General features: G+C 46.4%; 1 protein-coding gene across 1 annotated transcript; it reads left to right on the top strand.

Annotated features, from left to right (window-relative positions):
* The first annotated feature begins 9,295 nt into the window (after positions 1-9,295).
* Positions 9,296-14,273, top strand: LOC144134146 (solute carrier family 22 member 7-like). The gene is made up of 3 exons (XM_077667115.1): positions 9,296-9,913; positions 11,276-12,206; positions 13,792-14,273. Exons 1-3 carry the CDS (start codon positions 9,296-9,298, stop codon positions 14,271-14,273), a joined length of 2,031 nt encoding a protein of 676 aa, XP_077523241.1.
* The last annotated feature ends 6,542 nt before the right edge of the window (positions 14,274-20,815 follow it).

The raw sequence follows: 20,815 nt of genomic DNA, 5'->3' as shown, positions 1-20,815 counted from the left end.
GTAGTGAAATCTTACATTATATGAGAAAATGGCGTTCACATATGATGTCTCACAGAAAAATGTTTTTGCTTAGAAATGCTAGTATGTAGCGGATATTGTGCCGATTATCACATCTTGCACATAGTGAGCAGCACGAGCTGCCAGACCTACATAGATGATGGGCCAATTTCAGCCTGTATAAATTCATATCTGTAAGGAAATGAAACCTCGCTCTGTATTCTGCAAATGCCAGCTAAGTGAACAAGCCCAAATGAGAGTGATGTAAACTGGGCCTGCTGTCTTGTTCCAAAACGAAGCTAATACCACCACTGACATCCCTGATGGCGTTAGTTGCATATATATCGTCACTAACCATAAGAAGTACAGTCACACGCGTAATGTGGGACTCCAGAGCGGTCGGGTTTAATCGCAAGTGGCTTGAACAGCCCGAACGCTTCTAACCTAGCTGCATCTTTTTTTTTAGCACACTTGCCATATGGGCATAACTTAGATTCGCTGTATACTAAAGGGAAACGTTTAAGGTTCCCTTTAGCCTACAACGAACCAATGTTTTGGCTGCATCTTCTTCGACTTGTTCGCGTCTCAACGGGTCGGGGGCATGGGTCACGCGCGTGGGACAATTCCCCGTAGCTCTGAATCAAACACAAAAGCCCTTTCACGCTTTCAAACGCTGTCTTAACAATCGCAAGCATTTGTTGCATACGTTTTTTTACTACTCACTTTTTCACTACAATCCATCACGCTATGCAGTGAAACTTTCAGCCAAGGTCACGTAAAAGGAAAGCCGGGCAGCATGTCGCCGCCCATTCAATCACCTGCGCTTTTGAGCCAGTGTAGTGTCGCAGCGCAGAACAAAATAAACATGTGCACCTAGTGGGTGGTTCCACAATATGTGGTGTAGAATTTCCACTTACTGCACAGAACCGCGACGCTGATGTTTTCCCTTAGAAAATCCCCACAGAATCTGCTGCAACAATAAACGGAAGGTAACTGGACACTTCTACTTAAACGGCACAAGGTCTTGCTCTTGTACTTCACGCGTCCGCGAGGTGGTTCAATTGTCGATATCAGTCCATATTTGACAGCTAGTGTGATAAACAATCTCATATTTTTCAAACCTTCAACAGCAACGATCTCTTATGGCGCGTTATCAAGAGATGCTATGAACGACAAACAGGTAGGGTGCTCCTAACAAAATCTTCAACTAATGCCAGTTATATGTGGACAGTGTGCTCTACTACTGGTTGAGCACCGGACGCGAAATTCGGAGGTCATGGTTCGGATTCCACCGGCAACATGTTGTTTTCTTCTGGTTTCTAAATGGCTTTAAATGACAGATTAATCACAGTTTTATTATCTCACTGGTCAACACCATACATTGAAAAAAATCCTATGCTCCTTGGTTTATCTGACTGTTGGCTTCTCTCATATATATCGCATAGGTCGCCATGCGTAATTTGCATCTGGTTAAAGCCGAGAAGTGCACCTGGAACGCTGGGCAGTTTGTGAAAATATAACAAGGTCCCGGGATCTATGTGGCAGTTGGGCCACCTTTTCCTCTCACAAAGCCGCCGCCCAAGACAATAACTACAAGAACGCCGGATATTCGGCATAATCAGAGCCATGTCTGAAATGGTTCCATAAAACGACTGTAATAAACATTGTGTCATGTATCTACTATACTTCACCATGCTATTCAAACATGCCATTCAAATACACACAACACACAGGACAAACTTGATATGCCGATTGAATCACATGGCAATAACAGGAATAAGAAAGTATATCCACACTAAACAATGCACACACAGTGCTGTCGCACATAATTCGGATTTGACCTAACTACGCAAATCGAGAGCCATTTTATTACGGCGTCGCGCTAACGGGTGTATAAATAAAACTTTCGTCTTTGAAGTTTCGAGGCTTATTTATTTTCTTCTATAGAAATAATTCCCCAAAGCAATTGTTCGTGCATATGTGTAGCGCCATCTCTTGGCGCTAGCATAAGCTATTTGTGTTAATTGTTGTGGCAGCCGCTAGATGGCACTACATGTAGAAAAATACGTTGTCACTAGTCGTCTGCGCATTCTACTATGAGTAAATGTGGAGAGATGGACGTACGCCTTGAACAGCGTAAACATAAAATTCTTAGGAAAGCTAGGCAAGACAGCCACACAGACTTATGAGGTCCTTCGTGACGCTTACAGCAACGAGACATTATCGCGGGCGCGAGCTTTCGAGTGGCACAAGAGATTCGTTTCGGGGAGAACGTCGGTGGAAGACGACAGAAAGCAGGGGCGCCCTTCAACCTCACGGAATGAAAACAACGTGGCTCGGATCAGGGAAATCGTACAGCAAGGCCGTACCATTGCAGTCCGCATGCTATAAGATGCGCTCGACATTAGTAAGACAACGTGCGACCAAATTTTGCGTGAGAACTTGGGGAAACGAAAGCTGAATGCCAGACTTGTGTCGCACTCTCTCACACAGGACCAGAAGAACACGCGGGCATCATTGAGCGCTGATTTTCTCTCCGAAGCAGAGAAGGATGCTGCATTCCTCGACAGCATCATTGCTGAGGACGAAACATCCCATCGATGGCATTCGGTTGTTTTTTTCTGCTTTCTCATCAATCACATTTAAGTCATAAAATAACAACGCTTAGTTTAACACCAAAAATTGGGGGAAAAATCCTATGTTCCTTGGTTTCGGAGACTGTTGGCTTCCGTCATGTAAGTCATAATGAGGACCACTTTTGCCTATTCTTGTCTGATCAAAAGCTGAATGAGGACCTCGAATCTGGGAGCCTTGGCGCCATAGGTAGCATAAGAGGGTCCTGGCATACCGTTGTCACTATTCGATCACGTTCCTACGTGGCACTTGCGATAATACAGGATGTACTACGTCCGCCGCTATGGACGAAGGTGGCGCTGGTGAACACTATCAAGGTTCGGTTCCTCTACACATAAATACACCCGAAAGAGAAAAGCACCAGACACGAAATTCGGAGGCCATCGATTCGGATCCCACCAGCGGCATGTTTGTGTTTTTTTTCCTGCTTTCGTATCAGTTATATTTAAGCCTTAAAATGACAATTTCGAATTGGTTAACGGCACGAATTGACAGAAAAATCCCATATGCTCCTCAAATTCTTTGACTGTTGGCGTCCGTCATGCACTGTCTTCAAAAAGGTGCATTAGCAGAATGTCCCGTACAAAGGAAAAAAAAAATCAGGTGTTTGAAACGTTCAGAGGTTCAACCATTTCAGGCTGTTACAAAGAGATGTTGGCAATTTTACTTTTTCAGAGAATTAAGCTTTCGTTTCAGTTCCTTAAACATATAGGGATGTGCCATTATCCTGCAAGTTGGCTGTCCCCCCCCCCCCAAAAAAAAAACGCGCAAATTATGATTTAGAGTCTATTCACAATCAGTTCTAGATTTTGTGTATTAAATATCTAGCACTGACTTCGTGCGCTCAAGAAACCCATAATAAACCTCGATTTAAACCGAGCATCTGGTCCATCATTTCAAACACACTACTTATATAGCAGTCTTACTACTAACGATTCAGTTCGAGCAACATTAGACAGGCGTATCCGCTTTTCCCGCGTCGGTCCAGTCGTTTATGGCCGATTCACACGACGGTCCGTTCGCCGCGGCCCGCGCATCACGTGTTCACGCGTCAGTAAAAACTGGCCTGCGATCCGATGACGTCAAGCGGATGCAAAAGACCAAAAGAGCAGACGACGCGCTGGTTGCACCACTGTAATGGCTGATTCACACGACGGTCTGTTCGCCCGCGGCCCGCGCATCGCGTGTTCATGCGCCACTAAATATGGCCTGCTATTGGCCGATTCACACGACGGACTGTTCGCCCGCGGCCCGCGCATCACGTATTCTTGCATCACCAAACTGAGAGGCGTGATGCAGGCCCGAGGACTGGACAACCAAGGAAGTTCAAGTGCCTCTCCCCTCGTGGGAATTAGCGGCGGCCCGCGAAGATGCGCGCGCCAGCTCTGGCAACCACCACTCTTGCCAGTATTTCGGCTGCCGCATTTCGCACGAGTGGCGTTGAGCTAGGGCGCTCTTTTGACAAGCTGCACTGCGTTCGCAAGGTACCGTGACAGAGATCGACTCGGCTAGCAAGACAACCCAGGCCATTGAGGAATCGGACAAAGGGTCGCACCTCCACCATTCAATCGGAGTCATGGGTCGGGAGGACCAGCGTTGCCAAACACTTTTAAATAATCTGGCAACAGTGGTACACCCAGCGCGTCGTCTGCTCTTTTGGCCCCTCGCATCCGCTTGACGTCATCGGATATGGCCGATTCACACGACGGACTGTTCGCTAGAGGGAATACAGCACGCTATGTACGCCGGTGATATAACGATCTGGATCAGCCAGGGCTCCCCAGGGCAAAAACAAGATCTCCTGCAGCAGGCAGCCACATGCGTGGAGAACTACGTCAGAGAGAGAGGCCTGGCATGCTACAACGAGAAGTCAATAATTCTACGAGTGGGCAAGAGACCACCCAAAGAAATATACAGCATAAAAATCGAAGAGCAAGTCCTCCCGGAACGCAACATTATCAGAGGGTTAGGAATGTGGATCCAAAGCAGCGGAAAGTGCAGCCACACCCTAAGCCTTCTCCAACAATCAATGCAACAGGTCAGCAGAATGATCGCCAGAGTATCATAGAGAAGATATGGCATGAAGGAGAGTGACACGATCAAGTTAGTCAAGAGCCTGGCGGTCGGCCGCATAACATACTCACTCCCTTACCACAAGATGACACAGCACGAAAAAGAACAAGCAGACACTTTAATCAGGAAGGCTTTCAAGACGGTCCTAAATCTACCAAGAAATACGTCAGACGAGAAGCTCCTCAATTTGGGAGTCCACAATACGTTTGACGGGCTAAAGGAAGCTAAAATAGGGGCCCAAATGTACGGCTCCAGCAGTCAACCACCGGCCGAGCGCTCCTCCGAATACTGGGCTACTTAAGTGAAGAAGTGGAAGATAGGGTTGCGGGAATACCTGATAACATTCGCCAAACACTCAGGGTGTGCCCAATCCCTCGCAACATGGACCCTAATCTGCATGCAAGGAGAAAGGCTGCGAGAGCGGAGTATGTAGAAGAGCACTTAGCTGAAAAAACAAATGTAGTATACACTGATGTGGCTTTGCATCGATGGAACAGAAACACGAAGGAACACAGAGTAGTATCGGTGGTGGTGAACCATCAAGGGGACCTAGTCACCAGTATATCAATGAGCGGCTGCAGAGTATCCGAGGGGGAAGAAGCTGCTGTTGGGCTAGCAGTAGCTGAAGGATACCGCCGAAATAAATAGCTCACAATAAACACTGACTCTAAAGAAGCATGCAGGAACTACACTAATGGCAGGTTCAGCAAGAGAGCACTACGCATCATCCTCCAGGCGGGACCCCCGAACAAAGAAATTCAGCACAAAATTTTCTGGGTGCCGGGGAACACCTGGGTGATTGGGAATCAGAGGGCCGACGATCTAGCTCGCGAGCTTACCAACCGAGCAAACACATCAAGTCACCCTGAACCCACCACAACGGTGGAACCATCGTAGAGGGAAATCCTAAATCACTACAGAGGACAGAGGATAGCGTATCCTCCACCACACCAGCTATTAACTCAATATGAGGCAGTCGGTTGGTGTAGACTGCAAACAGGAAGCTTTCATAACTTACACATACTTCACAAAATGTTTCCAAACCAGTACGCGGACACATGCAAGTGCTGTGGAGCCACCCCCACTTTATACCATATTACATGGGAGTGTATAAACAATTATACATTCCATAAACTAAAGGAGCCCAATGCGGAACAGTGGGAGAGCCTGCTCACCAGCAGCGTGCTGGCGGTCCAAAAAGGACTGGTCCAGCATGCGCATGAGGTAGCAAGACTCAGTGGGGCCCTGGAATAAGGGCAAAACCCCGGGAAGACTAGGAACTTCAACATGAAGACATCCGGGTCCCGCTGAATTGACCACTTTTTGGCGCCAATAAAGTTTTTTTTTATTTCTCTCGCCCGCGGCCCGCGCATCACGTGTTCATGCGCCACTAAAAACTGGCCTGCTATCCGATGACGTCAAGCGGATGCGACGGACCAAAAGAGTAGACGACGCGCTGGGTGTACCACTTTTGCCAGACTATTTAAAAGCGTTTGGCAACGCTGGCCAAACTGCTCTTTCCTCCCGACCCTTGACTGCGATTGAATGGTGCAGGTGCGACCCTTTGTCCGATTCCTCAATGGCCTGGGTCATGTTGCTAGCCGAGTCGATCGCTTTGTCACGGTACCTTGCGAATGCAGTGCAGCTTGTCAAAACAGCGCGCCAGCTCAACGCCACTCTTGCGAAATGCGGCAGCCGAAATACTGGCAAAAGTGGTTGCCAGAGTTGGCGCGCACATCTTCGCGGGCCGCCGCTAATTCCCGCGAGGGGAGAGGCACTTCAACTTCCTTGGTTGTCTATTCATCGGGCCCACAGCACGCCTCTCGATTTGGTGACGCACGAATACGTGATGCGCGGGCCGCCGGCGAACAGTCCGTCGTGTGAATCGGCCATAATTACCAGATTATTTTAAAAGGTTTCGCAAAGCTGGTCAAACTGGCATTTCATCCCGACCCATGACTGCGATTGAATGGTGCAAGTGCGGCCTTTTGTCCGATTCCTCAATGGCCTGGGCCGTCTTGCTAGTTCAGTCGATCACTTTGTCACGGTAGCGAACGCAGTGCAGCTTGTCAAAACTGCGCGAGCTCAACGCCACTCAGCGAAATGCGACAGTCGAAATACTGGCAAGAGCGGTGGCTGCCAGAGCTCGCGCGCGCATCTTCGCGGGCCGCCTATAAATCCCGCGAGGAGAGAGGCACTTGAACTTCCTTGGCTGTCCAGTCCGCGGGCCAACAGCACGCCTCTCGATTTCGTGACGCACGAACACGTGATGCGCGGGCCGCGGGCGAACAGTCCGTCGTGTGAATCGGCCATTACGCGTATATGGCTGCGGCCCACAACTATTCTGTGATATTGGTCCGCTTGGTGCCAGTCGACATGCACGTGTGCTTTGCTTTCATTTCTTCATGCAGGAAGTTACAATTGTATATAGTCGGCTGCTGAGTCTGGGAAAGCTGGTGTAATTCCGACCGCGTTTTGATAGAGGCGAAAGTCGAAAGGAGCCCGTGTGTGATGTCCGTATACGTTATAAATGCCAAGGTGCTGCGGAAATTAACCAAGAGCATTCCGAAACAGCATGTGTTTATATATTCTTTCAATAATATCTAAATCATCCATTCCTTCAAGGAGCTGTTCGGGTTTCCACAGAGTAGTTCGATGGTTACTGATCTCTTTTTTTTTTCCTAGAAACTAATTTTCCCTCCCTCAGTTTTGCGCCGCAAAACAGTTATTCCTCCCTTATAAATGCTTATGACTCATCTGTTTTACCAGTGATTATTGTGTTTTAAAAAGATTTATTATCTCAATCTTCTCCTTATGAAGAGTGTTATGTTACAAAGGAAAATTGGTTTTTGGGGAAAGGAAATGGCGCAGTATCTGTCTCATATATCGTTGGACACCTGAACCGCGCCGTAAGCAAGGAATGAAGGAGGGACTGAGAGGAGAAAGGAAGAAAGAGGTGCGTAGTGGAGGTCTCCGGAATAATTTCGACCACCTGGGGATCTTTAACGTGCACTGACATCGCCCAGCGCACGGGCGCCTTTGCGTTCCGCCTCCATTGAAACGCGGCCGCCGCGGTCGGGTTCGAACTCGGGGACCCCGTATCAGTAGCCTAGCGCCGTAACCACTGAGCTCCCGCGATGGGTATTATGTTACAAATGCCGAACTGTATCATTGGCTGTCGCCTCATAGTTTCTCAACCTCAAAACGGTCGGTTTTTGTGGTTTTACAATCATTTGGAGAAACGCTTTTAGCAAGACTTCGCCAAGCGCTTATAAACTTTTGAACGCATCTATTTGCTCTCGCCGAGTTTCGTGCTTTACGTAACATAGCGTAAGCCCGCTCAATTTTTTCTTCTCTGTGAGCTCTAGGACTGAACCCAGCTGACAACCATAGTTTGTTAGTGCGATTGGAGCACCACAGCGAAGACGTCAAAAGCGGCACTAATTGCATGTTTTTTTTTGTTCTATAAGGCAAGCAGATACCACAGTATATAAGAATCTGAGTTCGAAGCTAGCCGCTCAGCAAATGATAGAAATTCTCCACAAAAATTGTCCCGATTTACCTTGTTAAGCTAAATGCGAGATATGTGCGGTAGCCTGCTCTCTTCTGATTTGCTGTTCTTTAATTAGCTTTTTATGAGCTTGACAATGGGAGTTCTCCCAAGTGTTCCTGCAGTTGTTCTTTGGCTTTCCTCCTGTGATAAGCCTCCTGAGCCTGTGTGAGAGTAAACACGGAGCTGATAAGAGTCTCAATAATTTGATCATAATTTCAACACCGCATGGCTTAATTATAATTGAGAATTTATCGTGGTAGTCGTAGCAGGGTGCTAGAGGTAGCGATAGATTAGACGATACAGAAAAGTTTACGATAAATGCTTCATGAACAGCGGCCGAGATCTGATGTACAGGATTTCTGAAGTTGTCCATAAGCAATACTACACGCATTGTGTATATTTAGACCGATCAATAACATTTATATGCCTGGCGGAAGGAACCCGACAGTACGAAATGCTCCAAATAGACAAATGCAAGCTCCTCATGCGTTCTGTTAAAACTTTGTAACTGTATTCTTTCTTCCTGCCCAGCTACGTCAACTGAAGGAGAAATTGCACTCGCATTCGTCACTAAATTAGGACTGCGCTCGCTGTGCCGCCATCCTTTGCCCGCCACAGCTAATACCTACTGCCCACCTGGTTTTTGCCTCATTCTACCTTTACCTGCCCTTTAAATTCACTTCCTTTACTATGACGCACCTCATCAGATCCTATGTCCGAACGGCCATTAATAATTACTTAGTTTCAGGACCTCATATGTGTTTATTTATGCCATCTTTTAGTCATAAAATTTATCTAATCTTATATATCTGTGAGTCTGTGAGAAATTTCCCGAAAGTTTAGAAAATAACTCGAAGCTCCAGTTCCTTTTTCATACCGGCAATTTCAGATGAAGAGGAAGCATTGAGAGCTCGTGCCCACGCGTTGTCTTCCACCGACAAAGAAGAAGGAACCCCTTGCCGAGCTCGCATGCACGCTCGTACGTGGCTCGAACCAGAATAGGCTTCACCGCGTCCTGGTCTTTCAAAGCCTAGGAATATGGCTAAGAAGAACCGCAAGAGGTCTTCTGCAGATAAGCCGGACCGGCAAATCACGGCGCTAACGGAGAGCGGCACCGTAACGGCCGTCGAGCCGCCCACCGGTCCCGTTGAGTCAGCGACGACCGCGGTAGGCGCGTCGTCCGTCACTTCGCCGCTGTCCCCGGAGGTCAAGGCGGACGTGTTCTCCCTCACTTCCCCGCTGTCCCCGGAGGGCAGGCCGGGCTCAAATCCCGTCGCGCCGCAGACGGCTACCGCGGTAGCCACAGGTTCAGTCGCCTTCGATGCCACCGTGTCGCCAATGGACCACATCCTCATTTTCGGCCACGGCGTGTTCCAGAGGCTCATCCTGCTCTGCACCCTGCTGTCAGTGTTCTGCACCATCCTGCACGCCGAGGCATCTTCGAACCTGGCGCGACCCGTGGACCACTGGTGCAGACCCCCTGCCGCGTACGCTAACCTGCCGCCGGAGACATGGAAAAACGCCAGCATACCGGTCGAGTTGGACGGATCGTACAGCGGGTGCTTTCGCTACGAGCCTCCATTCGTGCCTCAAAGCACGAACTCCTCCCGCGACAGCCGGGAAACTGTGCCCTGCGACGCCGGCTGGGACTATGCTGTAAGCATATTCACTAGCTCAACGGCAAAAGAGCGCTTGATTTTCGGTTGTGTTCGTTTACATAAAATCTAGCTAATGCGAGGAGTCTAAATTGGAGTGTTTGTCATCACTACAAAGCCTTCAACTTCGCAACATGCAGGAGAAGGGCTGTATGCTGCACATCAAACATGGACACAACAGCTACCCCCTTTCAAGCAATCACGACCTCAAAAAACACTTGCGCACACTTCAAATTCTAAGCAGTGTCGCCTCGTTTCATGTCAGTCAGCCTCGTTCGTTGAATTCTCGGTTTCAGGTCTCGAAGGGCCTTTTAGCGGGTAGACACCTATATTTAAAAGGAGCATATTTATAGTGGAATGCCTACCTCGCTGTGGTGAATTCCCTCGTTTTGTTCAATGTATAATTTATCATGTCGTTGTATACAACAGATTAGCTCAGCTGAAGCCTCTGTTTTGAAGCCTACATGCTCTATTTTTGGCTATTGTGTCAGCTCGCAACGTTTTACGGAACACCGCGCTTCGAGTCAATACTGCACGAAGCAGCATTCAACTGAACCCGAATACTGCTTATTGCAGTATTATGCCTTGAGACTCAACAGGAATTTTTGCTTGGGATAATGTACGTTCTGGACTGACGTCATTTGCCACCCACCAAAGAAAGCTGACGCAGTAAAAATCACTGCTTGGTAAGAAATGATTGTTCACTCCTTCAACGTGATTCCACTACTTCACTTTTTTTTTCTCTGAATTTCAACTTTCAATTCGAAACCGAAGAGACTTGGTGGCTGAGCTGAAAAACTTAAGATGTCTGCTGCTGTAAGGAGCAGCATCACCTCATGAGCCACTTTTCTCGAGCCCGAATACGTTGCCGGTACAAGTTCCTTGTCAGGGGGCCAGTACCCAAGGTCTAACCACAGTGACTTATGACGTAACACGTAATCATGGAGCCAACATGTCCTGCCAGAAATGTGTCCTGTCGTGATTTCGTGTTAGTCTTCGCAGGAATCCTACATCATCCTACGAGAGCATAGTAGATCAGCATTCGCAGCACCATGCCTCCGAAGGACGAACCAAGTCAAAGCGTGATAACTTCGGTGCTCCTAACAACAGTAGTCTCTTAACTGCTAAAAGAGTGAAGTTATGCTTCTCAAAATGGCAGGAACCTGGCAGAGTTCTTGAAAATTCATTGGGTATACTTCTCACGGCCCTTCCACCCACTAAAGGCGGTGACATCAGCAGGTAAAATGGCTGCGGCTGAAGTCCAAAACTTTTTTACCAGCGTGAAATTCACGAGATCAGTGCACTCTTGGAAAAGTACCAAGCTGCGTCTTCTGGTAAGCCTGCTGCGTCGCGTTGTACACAGGCGTCGACCCGCGTCTCGATCGTGGGCGAGTGGAACCTGGTCTGCGACCGACGCTGGCTGATGTCAGTGCTGACTGCCTGCTACATGGCCGGGTCCCTGCTCATCATGCCCTTCGTCGGCACAGCTGCCGACCGTCTTGGCCGGCGTCCAGTCCTCGGCTTTTCGCTATCTATCCTCATCGTGTCCGGCATCCTGCTCGCCTTCTCCAGCACGCTGTTCATGTTTGCGTCACTGAGGTTCTTTATCTCCGCGTCCGCCGGTAGCCTGGTCGTCATTTCCATCGTCCAGCTCTTCGAAGTCACCGACTCTTCCCGACGCGTGCTCTACTGCAGCATTGCCGTCACCGGAGGCTTCTCAGCGGCCCACGTCTACGGCGAACTGGTCTACGACTGGGTCTATGACTGGTCCCTGATCCAGCTCTTCTGCATGGTCCCCACTGGGCTGCTAATTGGAGCCGTGTACTTCGTGGAGGAGTCGCCTTGCTGGCTCCTGGCGACGTTCCGGATCAAGAGAGCCGCGGAGGTGGTGATGTCGGCTGCCCGGATGAACGGCGCCGACATGCTGCTTGTCGGCAAACGGCTGGAAGTCATCAGGCAGGAAGCCAGAAAGGCGAGAGCCGAAGCCACCATGACCACGGGTGAGGGAATGCTGGAGGCGTCACCGGCAGAGCTGTTCACGAACCGGGCGCTGCGCAACGAGACGTTGGTGATATACGGCTGCTGGTTCCTGGCGAACAGCTTCTCCTACCGGCTCAGGGCAAGCCGCGAGGACCGCGTCGTCTACCGCGCACTCGTCGCTCTCGCGATCCCAACTGTGGCAGCCAATGTCTTCCTGCTTAGCACCAAGGGGCGGCGCCTGTCAACTGCGCTCAGCTTGGTCCTTCTTGGCAGCGTGATGGCCAGCTTGGCGGGAGTTTCCTTCTTCGTGCCTGGTAAGGGGCTTAATTTTTTAGTTGGAAAAAAAAGGAACGTTTCGCCCCTTAGGCATAGGCTTAGTATTAGGCTTACACGACACACTTATCAGCAGGTGCTTTAAACAACTAAAGTTTTGTCCTCAGCATCGCGTTTACTCCGGAAAAGTTCTGGAAAGGAAGATATGTTTTGTTTTACGTGGTTGATGGAGTACAGCGCTCAGTTTCATCTCTTGTGCGCACGATTGCGCACACAGGCAGAATACAGAACTCTTTTCCTGCCTTCCCAATTGATGGTGTCTGTAAGGGCGCCCAAAATGAACAATGTAGCAGCGAGTGTCCGAACGCCCTCAACTTAAGGTCGAAGCAATGCTTGAGTGGAGAAGCTTCTCTTACCTTTCTCGAAAGCATGACATGAAAGTGAACATGACGACATAATTTCTAATGCCGTTGTACTCACCTGATATTCTGAGCATGAGACGTTTTCACTTGCGTGCGCACAAGTACAGCTTTTTAGGGCAATAATTTTGAAAAATTCAAAATTGTAAGATACGGTTATGGGAATATCGACGGTAATGTCAAATATAGCAAAATTTTTCTTTTAAAGTGTTTCCAGTGATCGCATCGAACAGTTAACTGACTGCCATAAAAAACCAATGGGGAGCCCTTTTGATGATAACAAAAACGTGAACAGCAAAAAAAAAAACAAGACTATCGTCAGATGAGCTACTGATACATTGGTTGTTATAGTGAAATCTTACAATATATCAAAGAATTCCGTTCGTAAACGGTTTCCCGTTTAAAAGTTAATTTGTCCAAAATTATTAGGAATGCTTGAAAATGGCGACGCTGGAATAAAATCCAATGCCTTTTGAAATCAGCTCTGAGCCGGTTCTTATCTTTGTATGTATTGCTTCTACGTCCTGCTGTTTCCGCAACATACTGAATTCCATAAACCTAGGACATTTAAAGCCGTAATGTTTGCTAGAATTTTATGCCTGACGAAGATTCGGAACACTAATTACAAGAATGAAAAATTGAAAATTGGTTTTTGAGGAAAGGAAAAGGCGCAGTATCTGTCTCACATATCGGCTGAAACCTGAACCGCGCCCTAAGGAAAGGGATGAAGGAGGTACTTATACAAGAAAGGAAAAAAGAGGTGCTGTAGTGGAGTTCTCCAGAATAATTTTGACCACCTGGAGATCTTTAACGTGCACTGACATCGCACAGCAGCACAGCACTGACATTCGTGCGGCCTTAGCGTTTCGCCTCCATCGAAACGCAGCCGGAACAGTCGGGTTCGAACCCGGATACTCCTGGTCAGTAGCCAAGTGACCTAACCACTGAGGCACCACGGCGGGTAATTAGAAGAACGCCAGGAAGCCCTCCGAGTTCGGGCCCATGAGCTCTTCGAGACTTTAACGTTGTTTCGTTTATCGCCAGCGAAGGTTGTCTCTTTCCAAAACAGTTTTTGTGGCTTTAGAGGAAACTAAATTGTTGACTACTGGTATGCCAACTCTGAGAATTCGAGACACAAGGAACGTTGTTTTTTTTTTTACTATGCTACCACCTTGGGAGCAATTGTTCGACAACACGTATCCCGCAGGAAGCGGCGACATCTTGAGCTCTCGCCTGATGACGGCGGTTCTCGTCGCAGAGCTGCTAGCCGTGGACTTGGCCGTCATAAGCCTCTATGTCATCACAGTCGAGATGTACCCGACCGTTCTCAAAGGCTGCGGTATATCCTTAGGCTACATGTGCGGCCGGCTCGGAGCCACCTTGGCTCCGTTCGTCGAAACCATCGAGTCGAGCAGCGTCCGAGGCACCGTGCTCGCCGTGGCGTCCCTCTTGTTGGTGGCCTTTGGTGCGCTGGCGTGGGTTGTGCTGCCGGAGACAACCAAGGTCCACGCAATGAACACCTTCCGCGACCGGGTCGATGAAGATGCGGACAAGTGGATGCTCAAGACTCCGCTCAAGATAGCTCGCCGACATAGCCGCGCCAGGTCTATACATGAGCGTCGCCGGAGCTCGAGCTGCTCGGAATCGAGGTTGTCGAGGTGTTCGAGGCTTTCCAGAGCCAGCCAGTGACGCGCTGGTGCCGTTAGAGGAGCGCAAGCTGTGACAATAAGTGCCACCGCACAGTGCGCGCGTTTTTATTTTCTATTTATTTTTTTCTATAGAGCCTTCTCAACTCCTATTTTTTTTATTTCGTATAACATGCAGCCAAAATGCCATAGTTGCTTATTTATTCACTCTGAAAATCTAAGTGATGTCGTTAATCTGCGTCCGGATTGAAGGCTCCGTTACGATAATATTCTTGATTTAATCAGACACCGAATCCTATGTCCAGTGATATATTGTGGCTCGTGTGCTTATGCCCTTCATGCTATCGCACATTTGGCAATTCGAGATTTATTTGTATTTTTACAAGTATGTACAAGTTTTTTTATCCTGCAGTCGCTATTGCGTCGCTGTAAATTTGAGATTACCTAACGACGAGATGGTTGAGAGTAACTGTAGCTGGATGGTGACCCTTTGCGCACTATGTAGAAATTGCGACATCTCCTGTCCACAGAATTCGGCTTAAGTTATGGGGAAACTCGTTGCACAGCGAATACGTGCTTGTAATGTTTTGCTATGTTTGGGATTTCCGTTGGGCTGTGTATGCACTGAACTGGCTTCAAGGATTGTGGTGGGCACTTTCGAAAGGTCGTTTTGGGCAATTCAATGCGCAGAGCTCTAACGACAGCGCTGGAAAAGATTGCTTCGTTGTGAATTTTTGCTGTAGCATTTTGCAAACTTCGGGAGAAACCACGATGTGAAATCTTGGTACCGAATACTTCCGGGAAGCACGTAAGCAACGACATCGGCTGAACTTTTTGCGAACGTCTCTTTGGAAAATCGGTTCCCATTAAAGTGCGGGAAGTTCTCAGCAGCGGCTTCACACCAGGTGGCGTCATAAGACGACCGTCACAGACTTTTATGCATAGTTCCGCGGGTAGAGTAGAAAATTTAGAAATGACATCGAAACACGGAACAGAATAGCCATAACCTTCGTAGGAAAGGGTTTACATGGGCTTCTCATCATTGCTTGTAAAGAAATTCTTGTTAAAAATGCATGTTAATGCTTGTTAAAAAGCTTGGATTTTGAGACTTGTCCTTTGAGTGCTGCTTGAAATGTGTCTAAGTAGTCGAGAAAAAAAACGTTAGTCGTGTGCTGACACACAAAGCAGATGGAGTAAATGCATAACAGCATTAGGTTGCAAGCATACTCCATCCTCTGCAACAAATGCTAGCTGCCTGACTGAGAAGACAGCTCAAAAAAATTCCATGACTCAGCAAACTGCAAACTTGTCTGACTGTACAACCCATTTTGATGTAAACAAACGCACCCTAGTCTCTTACAAAAGTAGCTTATGGCCGTCTATAGAAAAGCCTATGGTGAGCTATCACCCTTTATGGCCGTTTATGATCGGCTATAAAGGACGACAGGAGTACCTGTAGCCGGCTATTGACGATCCTAATGCCAGCGCAGCTAAAGACATGATACCAATGAATTCCATACAGCCGGCTACAAAAAAAAACGTATGTGCACAAGCCTACAGATTAGGAACCGTCGTATTCTCTTTAGATGGCTGTAGACTAGTATATCCATTTAAAGCTATAGACAAGCTGCCATCAAATCCTCTTTGGCTAGCTGTAGACTAATGTACTTCTATTAGACTAAAGACTGGTAGCCATCTGATTCTGTTTAGATGGCTATAGAGTAGTATATTCATTTAAAGCTATAGACAAGCTGCCATCAAATCCTCTTTAGCTAGCTGTAGACTAATGTACGTCTATGAGGCTAAAGACTGGTAGCCACCTTATTCTGTTTAGATGGCTATAGAGTAGTATATCTATTTAAAGCTATAGACAAGCTGGCATCAAATCCTCTTTAGCTAGCTGTAGACTAATGTATGTTTATGAGGCTAAGGACTGGTAGCCATCTAATTCTTTTTAGATGGCTATAGACTAGTATATCCATTTAAAGCTATAGACAAGCTGCCGTAAAATCCTCTTTGGCTAGTTTTAGAATGTATATGAGGCTAAAGACTGGTAGCCATCTGATTCTGTTTAGATGGCTATAGACTTGTATATCCATTTAAAGCTATAGACAAGCTGCCATCAAATCCTCTTTAGCTAGCTGTAGACTAGTGTATGTCTATGAGGACAAAGAGTGGTAGCCATCTGATTCTGTTTAGATAGCTACAGACTAGTATATCAATTTTAAGCTACAGACAAGCTGCCATCAAATCCTCTTTAGCTAGCTATAGATTAATGTACGTCTACGAGGCTATAGACTTGTATGTCCATTTAAAGCTATAGACAAGCTGCCATCAAATCCTCCTTAGCTAGCTGTAAACTAATGTGTTTACGTGAGGCTAAATATTCGCAGCCACCAAATATTCTTTCAGCTGGCTATAGTTAAGTGTATGTAGCTGCGTCTGCACACTAGTAGCCATCAAATCCCCTTTAGCCACCTGTTTATAACTTTAAAATTGTATGTCTCTTCATCTATAGAGTGGCTCATATCCAAACTTTCTCTAGCTGGCTGAAGAAAGATGTATGCTCTTAAACCTAAAAATTTTGAGCTATCCAACCTTTAACAGCCCATAGAAATGTCCAAGTCATTAAAATATAAATTTTTCACCATTCAGGATTACAGGCATAAAAAGAGATGACATCCAGAACCATCCAATATTTAGCGGGCTATATTCAGTTGTATGCCAACAAAGATGCAAGCTAGTATCCCCCAGTTTTAAAAAAAACGCTCTCGATGACTGTGTGGTCACAAAGACTCGCGACTCTATGGCTGAAAAACTATACGCATTTGAAACTTCAATTCATTTTCTGCCTTGAACACAAAGGATGCACATGAAAAAAGTCATGCTTTTAAGCTTTGGGTTCGATCGTGCTGTCCTTCAGTGGTGTAACCGACAGCTCGTTTTTTTGAGGCAGGTTTTCCAGCAGAAGGAATTGCACTGAGTAGCAACAATATCAAGTTTTGTAGCGAGAAAACTGGTATTCTGTAGCATGCAGGCATTCCAGCTTTTGTAGCAGAAAAAAAAATTGCAGTTCGGAGGAAAATGTCAGTTCTTGCATCATATAAAGAAAAGGAAGTTACAAAATTTCGGCTTTAATTGGAAGCCGGAAAGTTCACCTGGACACTATAACAGAACAAAACACCAAAAAATAAAATATCCTAAACCCAGATATCCCGTCACTATAGTGCTCTCCAAAAAGAAAATATATAATGACAACACTGAAGGTGTGGATAGAACAGCAGTTGTTGCTCAGGGTAAACATAATAAATTTAGAAAAAAAATATATGCATGAAATGTAAGAATTAAGTCCTTGAAACTAAAGCCTCCGCCATGTACGTACTATTTATTGTCTTCTTTAAATTATTCCACCTCAACATCAATGCCACCGGCCAATCGATTGGCATCCGATATCGCCATTGAAGGGCACTAAGTGATGCACTGCTGGCGAAAAACAGAGGGACGGCTCGCAACGCGAACTATATAGACGGCAGTTCGAGCTATAATGCGAGTGGCCCCATACGTTCGTTCTCCCGCAACGCCTGGAGAACCCAGTTATCCCAGTTGCAAGCCCTGCTTTTGTACGCGCCGCGCATCGTGCATATCTAAAACGGTAGGAGCACTGGCGACTGTACACATACTGCACTAGCGCGTTCACAGCCACTGTCGGCTGTGTGGAGGAACGACGCAGTGACGCGCCGCGTGCTGCGGCACTCATTCTGATCGACGAGCGCGAAGGGCAGCCGCTTTCGATGGCCGTCAACGAGTTTCGTGTAACGTCCAGTACTACCGCGCGTGGTGCCGATTGGCCACACGAGAAAAGCATACGTTCATCAATGTGACAAGGGCGCGATCGTGCTTATCTCAAGATATTGAGCGCTGTTTAGAAACGCCTGTTTTTGCCTGAGTACATAGGACCAGGAAAATGCGCAATTCACGGTAACTCTTTAGATATTTCCAATAGAAAATACACGTGAGACTGAAATCGAATAGCAGACTCTACTCACAAACTATTCAAAATTTTGGATATTGACACATGTGCATCGGAACTACACCTTTCTACTGGGGGAGGGAAAAATATACTTTCATAAAAATCATCATCATCCCCATTATTTTTCTTGAGGGCTGATGCAGGCGCTAGAGTTGCATTGATTAGAATGGTGTTACAGAAAAATCGCTATCTTTGCAGGGTCGCGCGTATCCAAAAAGGCGGCGAATGTCGGGACTGGAAGCGAATGTCGTGTGATCCTCTAGCCTTTTGCGAATACACCAGACTTTCCTGCGGTCTGGGGCTCAGCAAGTGCCCTTTGATTGAGAGAGCTGTGCTACCTGATCTGTAAATGGGGGGAGCCGTCGCTCCCACTGCAACCGCTGTTCCTGCGCCTCTGCACACGTGACAATGTCATGCAAGGACCGCGAAGCAAACATTTCAAAGCGCCGGCTTCTGTTTCGTCTAGTTCTTGTAAATGATTTCCAATTACCTTCTAATACAAAAGTGAGCAAAAACTCTACTTGGCTTCAGCATAAACACAACGCATCATTTAACGCAGCAGCTCCACCAATGCCCTTTACTGCATGTTTTGTTTGTTTTGTGCCACTTTGAGTCATAAATCGTGTCCACAACAATTTATTTATAGCTACCTGAAATCATGAAGCTATGTATACTAGCACAAAAAGCTATCTCGTGGCGTATGGTGAACACGCAGATTCTATGAAATCATGGGTGGTTCAAAACCGTTTAACCATTGGGACTATTAAATTCCATGCAATTGAACTGTCCACAGAAAATAATACTACGGTTATTCCAAATGTCGAGCCTATAGATGTGTTATTTGACTGACCTGTCTGCAAAGTATAGTATACAATGAAACTTCTCTACATGTACACACAAAGTTTAAGGGCTTTAACCTTTGTTTTTTGGGATCCCCGTGTACCTGCACTATGGTTACGTTCCAGTTGTGGCAAATTTACATATAGTGTTCAATGTCGATAACTATATTATGTGTGATATCTTAAGAGCAATTTTTTAGTCATATGAAATTCTTGTATGGGCACTTGCATCATTATGTCCTAAACCTCGCTATACCACTAAGGCAGTTTATTCAATATGAGCCAAAAATGCTAGGAAAATGACAATTTGCACAAGTATTTAACATGAATACTGAAGTTTTTACTGATTTAAAGAGCCATTTGGGAAGCACAAAATCTAATATGATGCCTCTATTGACACATCAAAGCAGAGCAGGTGCAAAGACTAGTGTATACCAAGCTGAAAGGAGAATGCACTTGACATTTCCTGAACAGAGTTGTACAAGTAGTTAAAAGACACACACAGCACACAAAATAAAGTCATACTGCACAACCTGCCATGTACAGCCATGGGGGAAATATATATAACTAGACTATCATGCATACAGGAAGGCAAGAGCAGATTAAAATGTAATAATAAGAACTAACGTTCACGTGCGGTAACAAAGGGCTGCTTAGAATGAATACCAAGACTGGCTTGCAAAATTTATTGGGTGGCACAAACAAAACGAGGCTGCTGTTGCTCACTCTCAATGATGTCATCCCTCGAGGATTAAACTTTACTCTAAACAAAGACAGGGCTAGAAAAATGAGGTGCTTATTACAATATGCATATCAAAGAAGCCAGCCGACAATGAACAGGCAAATGAGAGTTGATTTTTAATGATGGTGTTGAAACAAAGTGATAAATAGACATAACTTGAGTGCAGAAGAGAGCAGCGAGAGGCAGCCCTGTCCAGCTCTGACCTCGAAGACCAGCGCAAGCTGATTAACCAGGCCCGAGAAGCAGCACAAGCCATCACAGTTTTGAACTGAGGACGCCGGCTGCCACTCTCTAGAAATAACCCTTTGAACTCAATAAAGCTTCTATTTACAGAAAACAGAAGAAACAGCCACATGCCACCCTTGGGAACCCAACCCACGACCTGCTTGCAGTATTACACTATGTTCCACATATACTGCTGCTATTCAAGGTGACACTGGTGAACAGGCTCAAGGTATGTTTATGTTATGGGTTAATATGTGTTTGTGTTACAAGCAACACAAATACACCAGAAGTAGAAGGTCACGCAGTCACCAACATAGCTCAGTTGGCACAGCACCATGACATGTGGATGTCATAGTTTTGATTCCCAGTGCTGGCATGTAGTTTTCTTCTACTTTCTATAAAATACAAACTATTATTTGAAAAAAAAAATAAAACTAGAATTCCTGTACATCTTCCTTGTATGCTATGTCTGCTGGCTTCTTTAACATACAGATGCGGACATAATAAACAGAGCATAATATTCCGCTCTAAGTGCGATCGCACCTTCCCTATTAGCAATAATGAAACATTTTCAATCGATAACAAAGCGCACTAGCATCCACTACCAGCAGGCGCATACCATAGCCAGCAATTTCAATTAGACAAGGCGTGAAAAATGTTAGAAGGCAATACCGTGCTCCATTTACTTTTGTCCGCACCTGTACATAATCCTGAATGAAAAACCACCTAAAATAGTTTGCTTGCAGCCA

The sequence above is a fragment of the Amblyomma americanum genome, chromosome 5 (assembly GCF_052857255.1).
Source record: "Amblyomma americanum isolate KBUSLIRL-KWMA chromosome 5, ASM5285725v1, whole genome shotgun sequence".
Classification (NCBI taxonomy): Eukaryota; Metazoa; Arthropoda; class Arachnida; order Ixodida; family Ixodidae; genus Amblyomma; species Amblyomma americanum.
The sequence above is the reverse complement of the archived record's forward strand: the minus strand, read 5'-3'. Positions and strand labels throughout refer to the sequence as shown.

What these genes read in the sequence shown, in the direction of transcription:
- LOC144134146 (XM_077667115.1), top strand. Translation starts at nt 9,296, where the DNA reads ATGGCTAAGAAGAACCGCAAGAGGTCTTCTGCAGATAAGCCGGACCGG. An exon ending in ACGCCGGCTGGGACTATGCT is followed by an intron (nt 9,914 to 11,275) that starts GTAAGCATATTC and finishes CGTTGTACACAG; the next exon opens with GCGTCGACCCGCGTCTCGAT. An exon ending in AGTTTCCTTCTTCGTGCCTG is followed by an intron (nt 12,207 to 13,791) that starts GTAAGGGGCTTA and finishes CGTATCCCGCAG; the next exon opens with GAAGCGGCGACATCTTGAGC.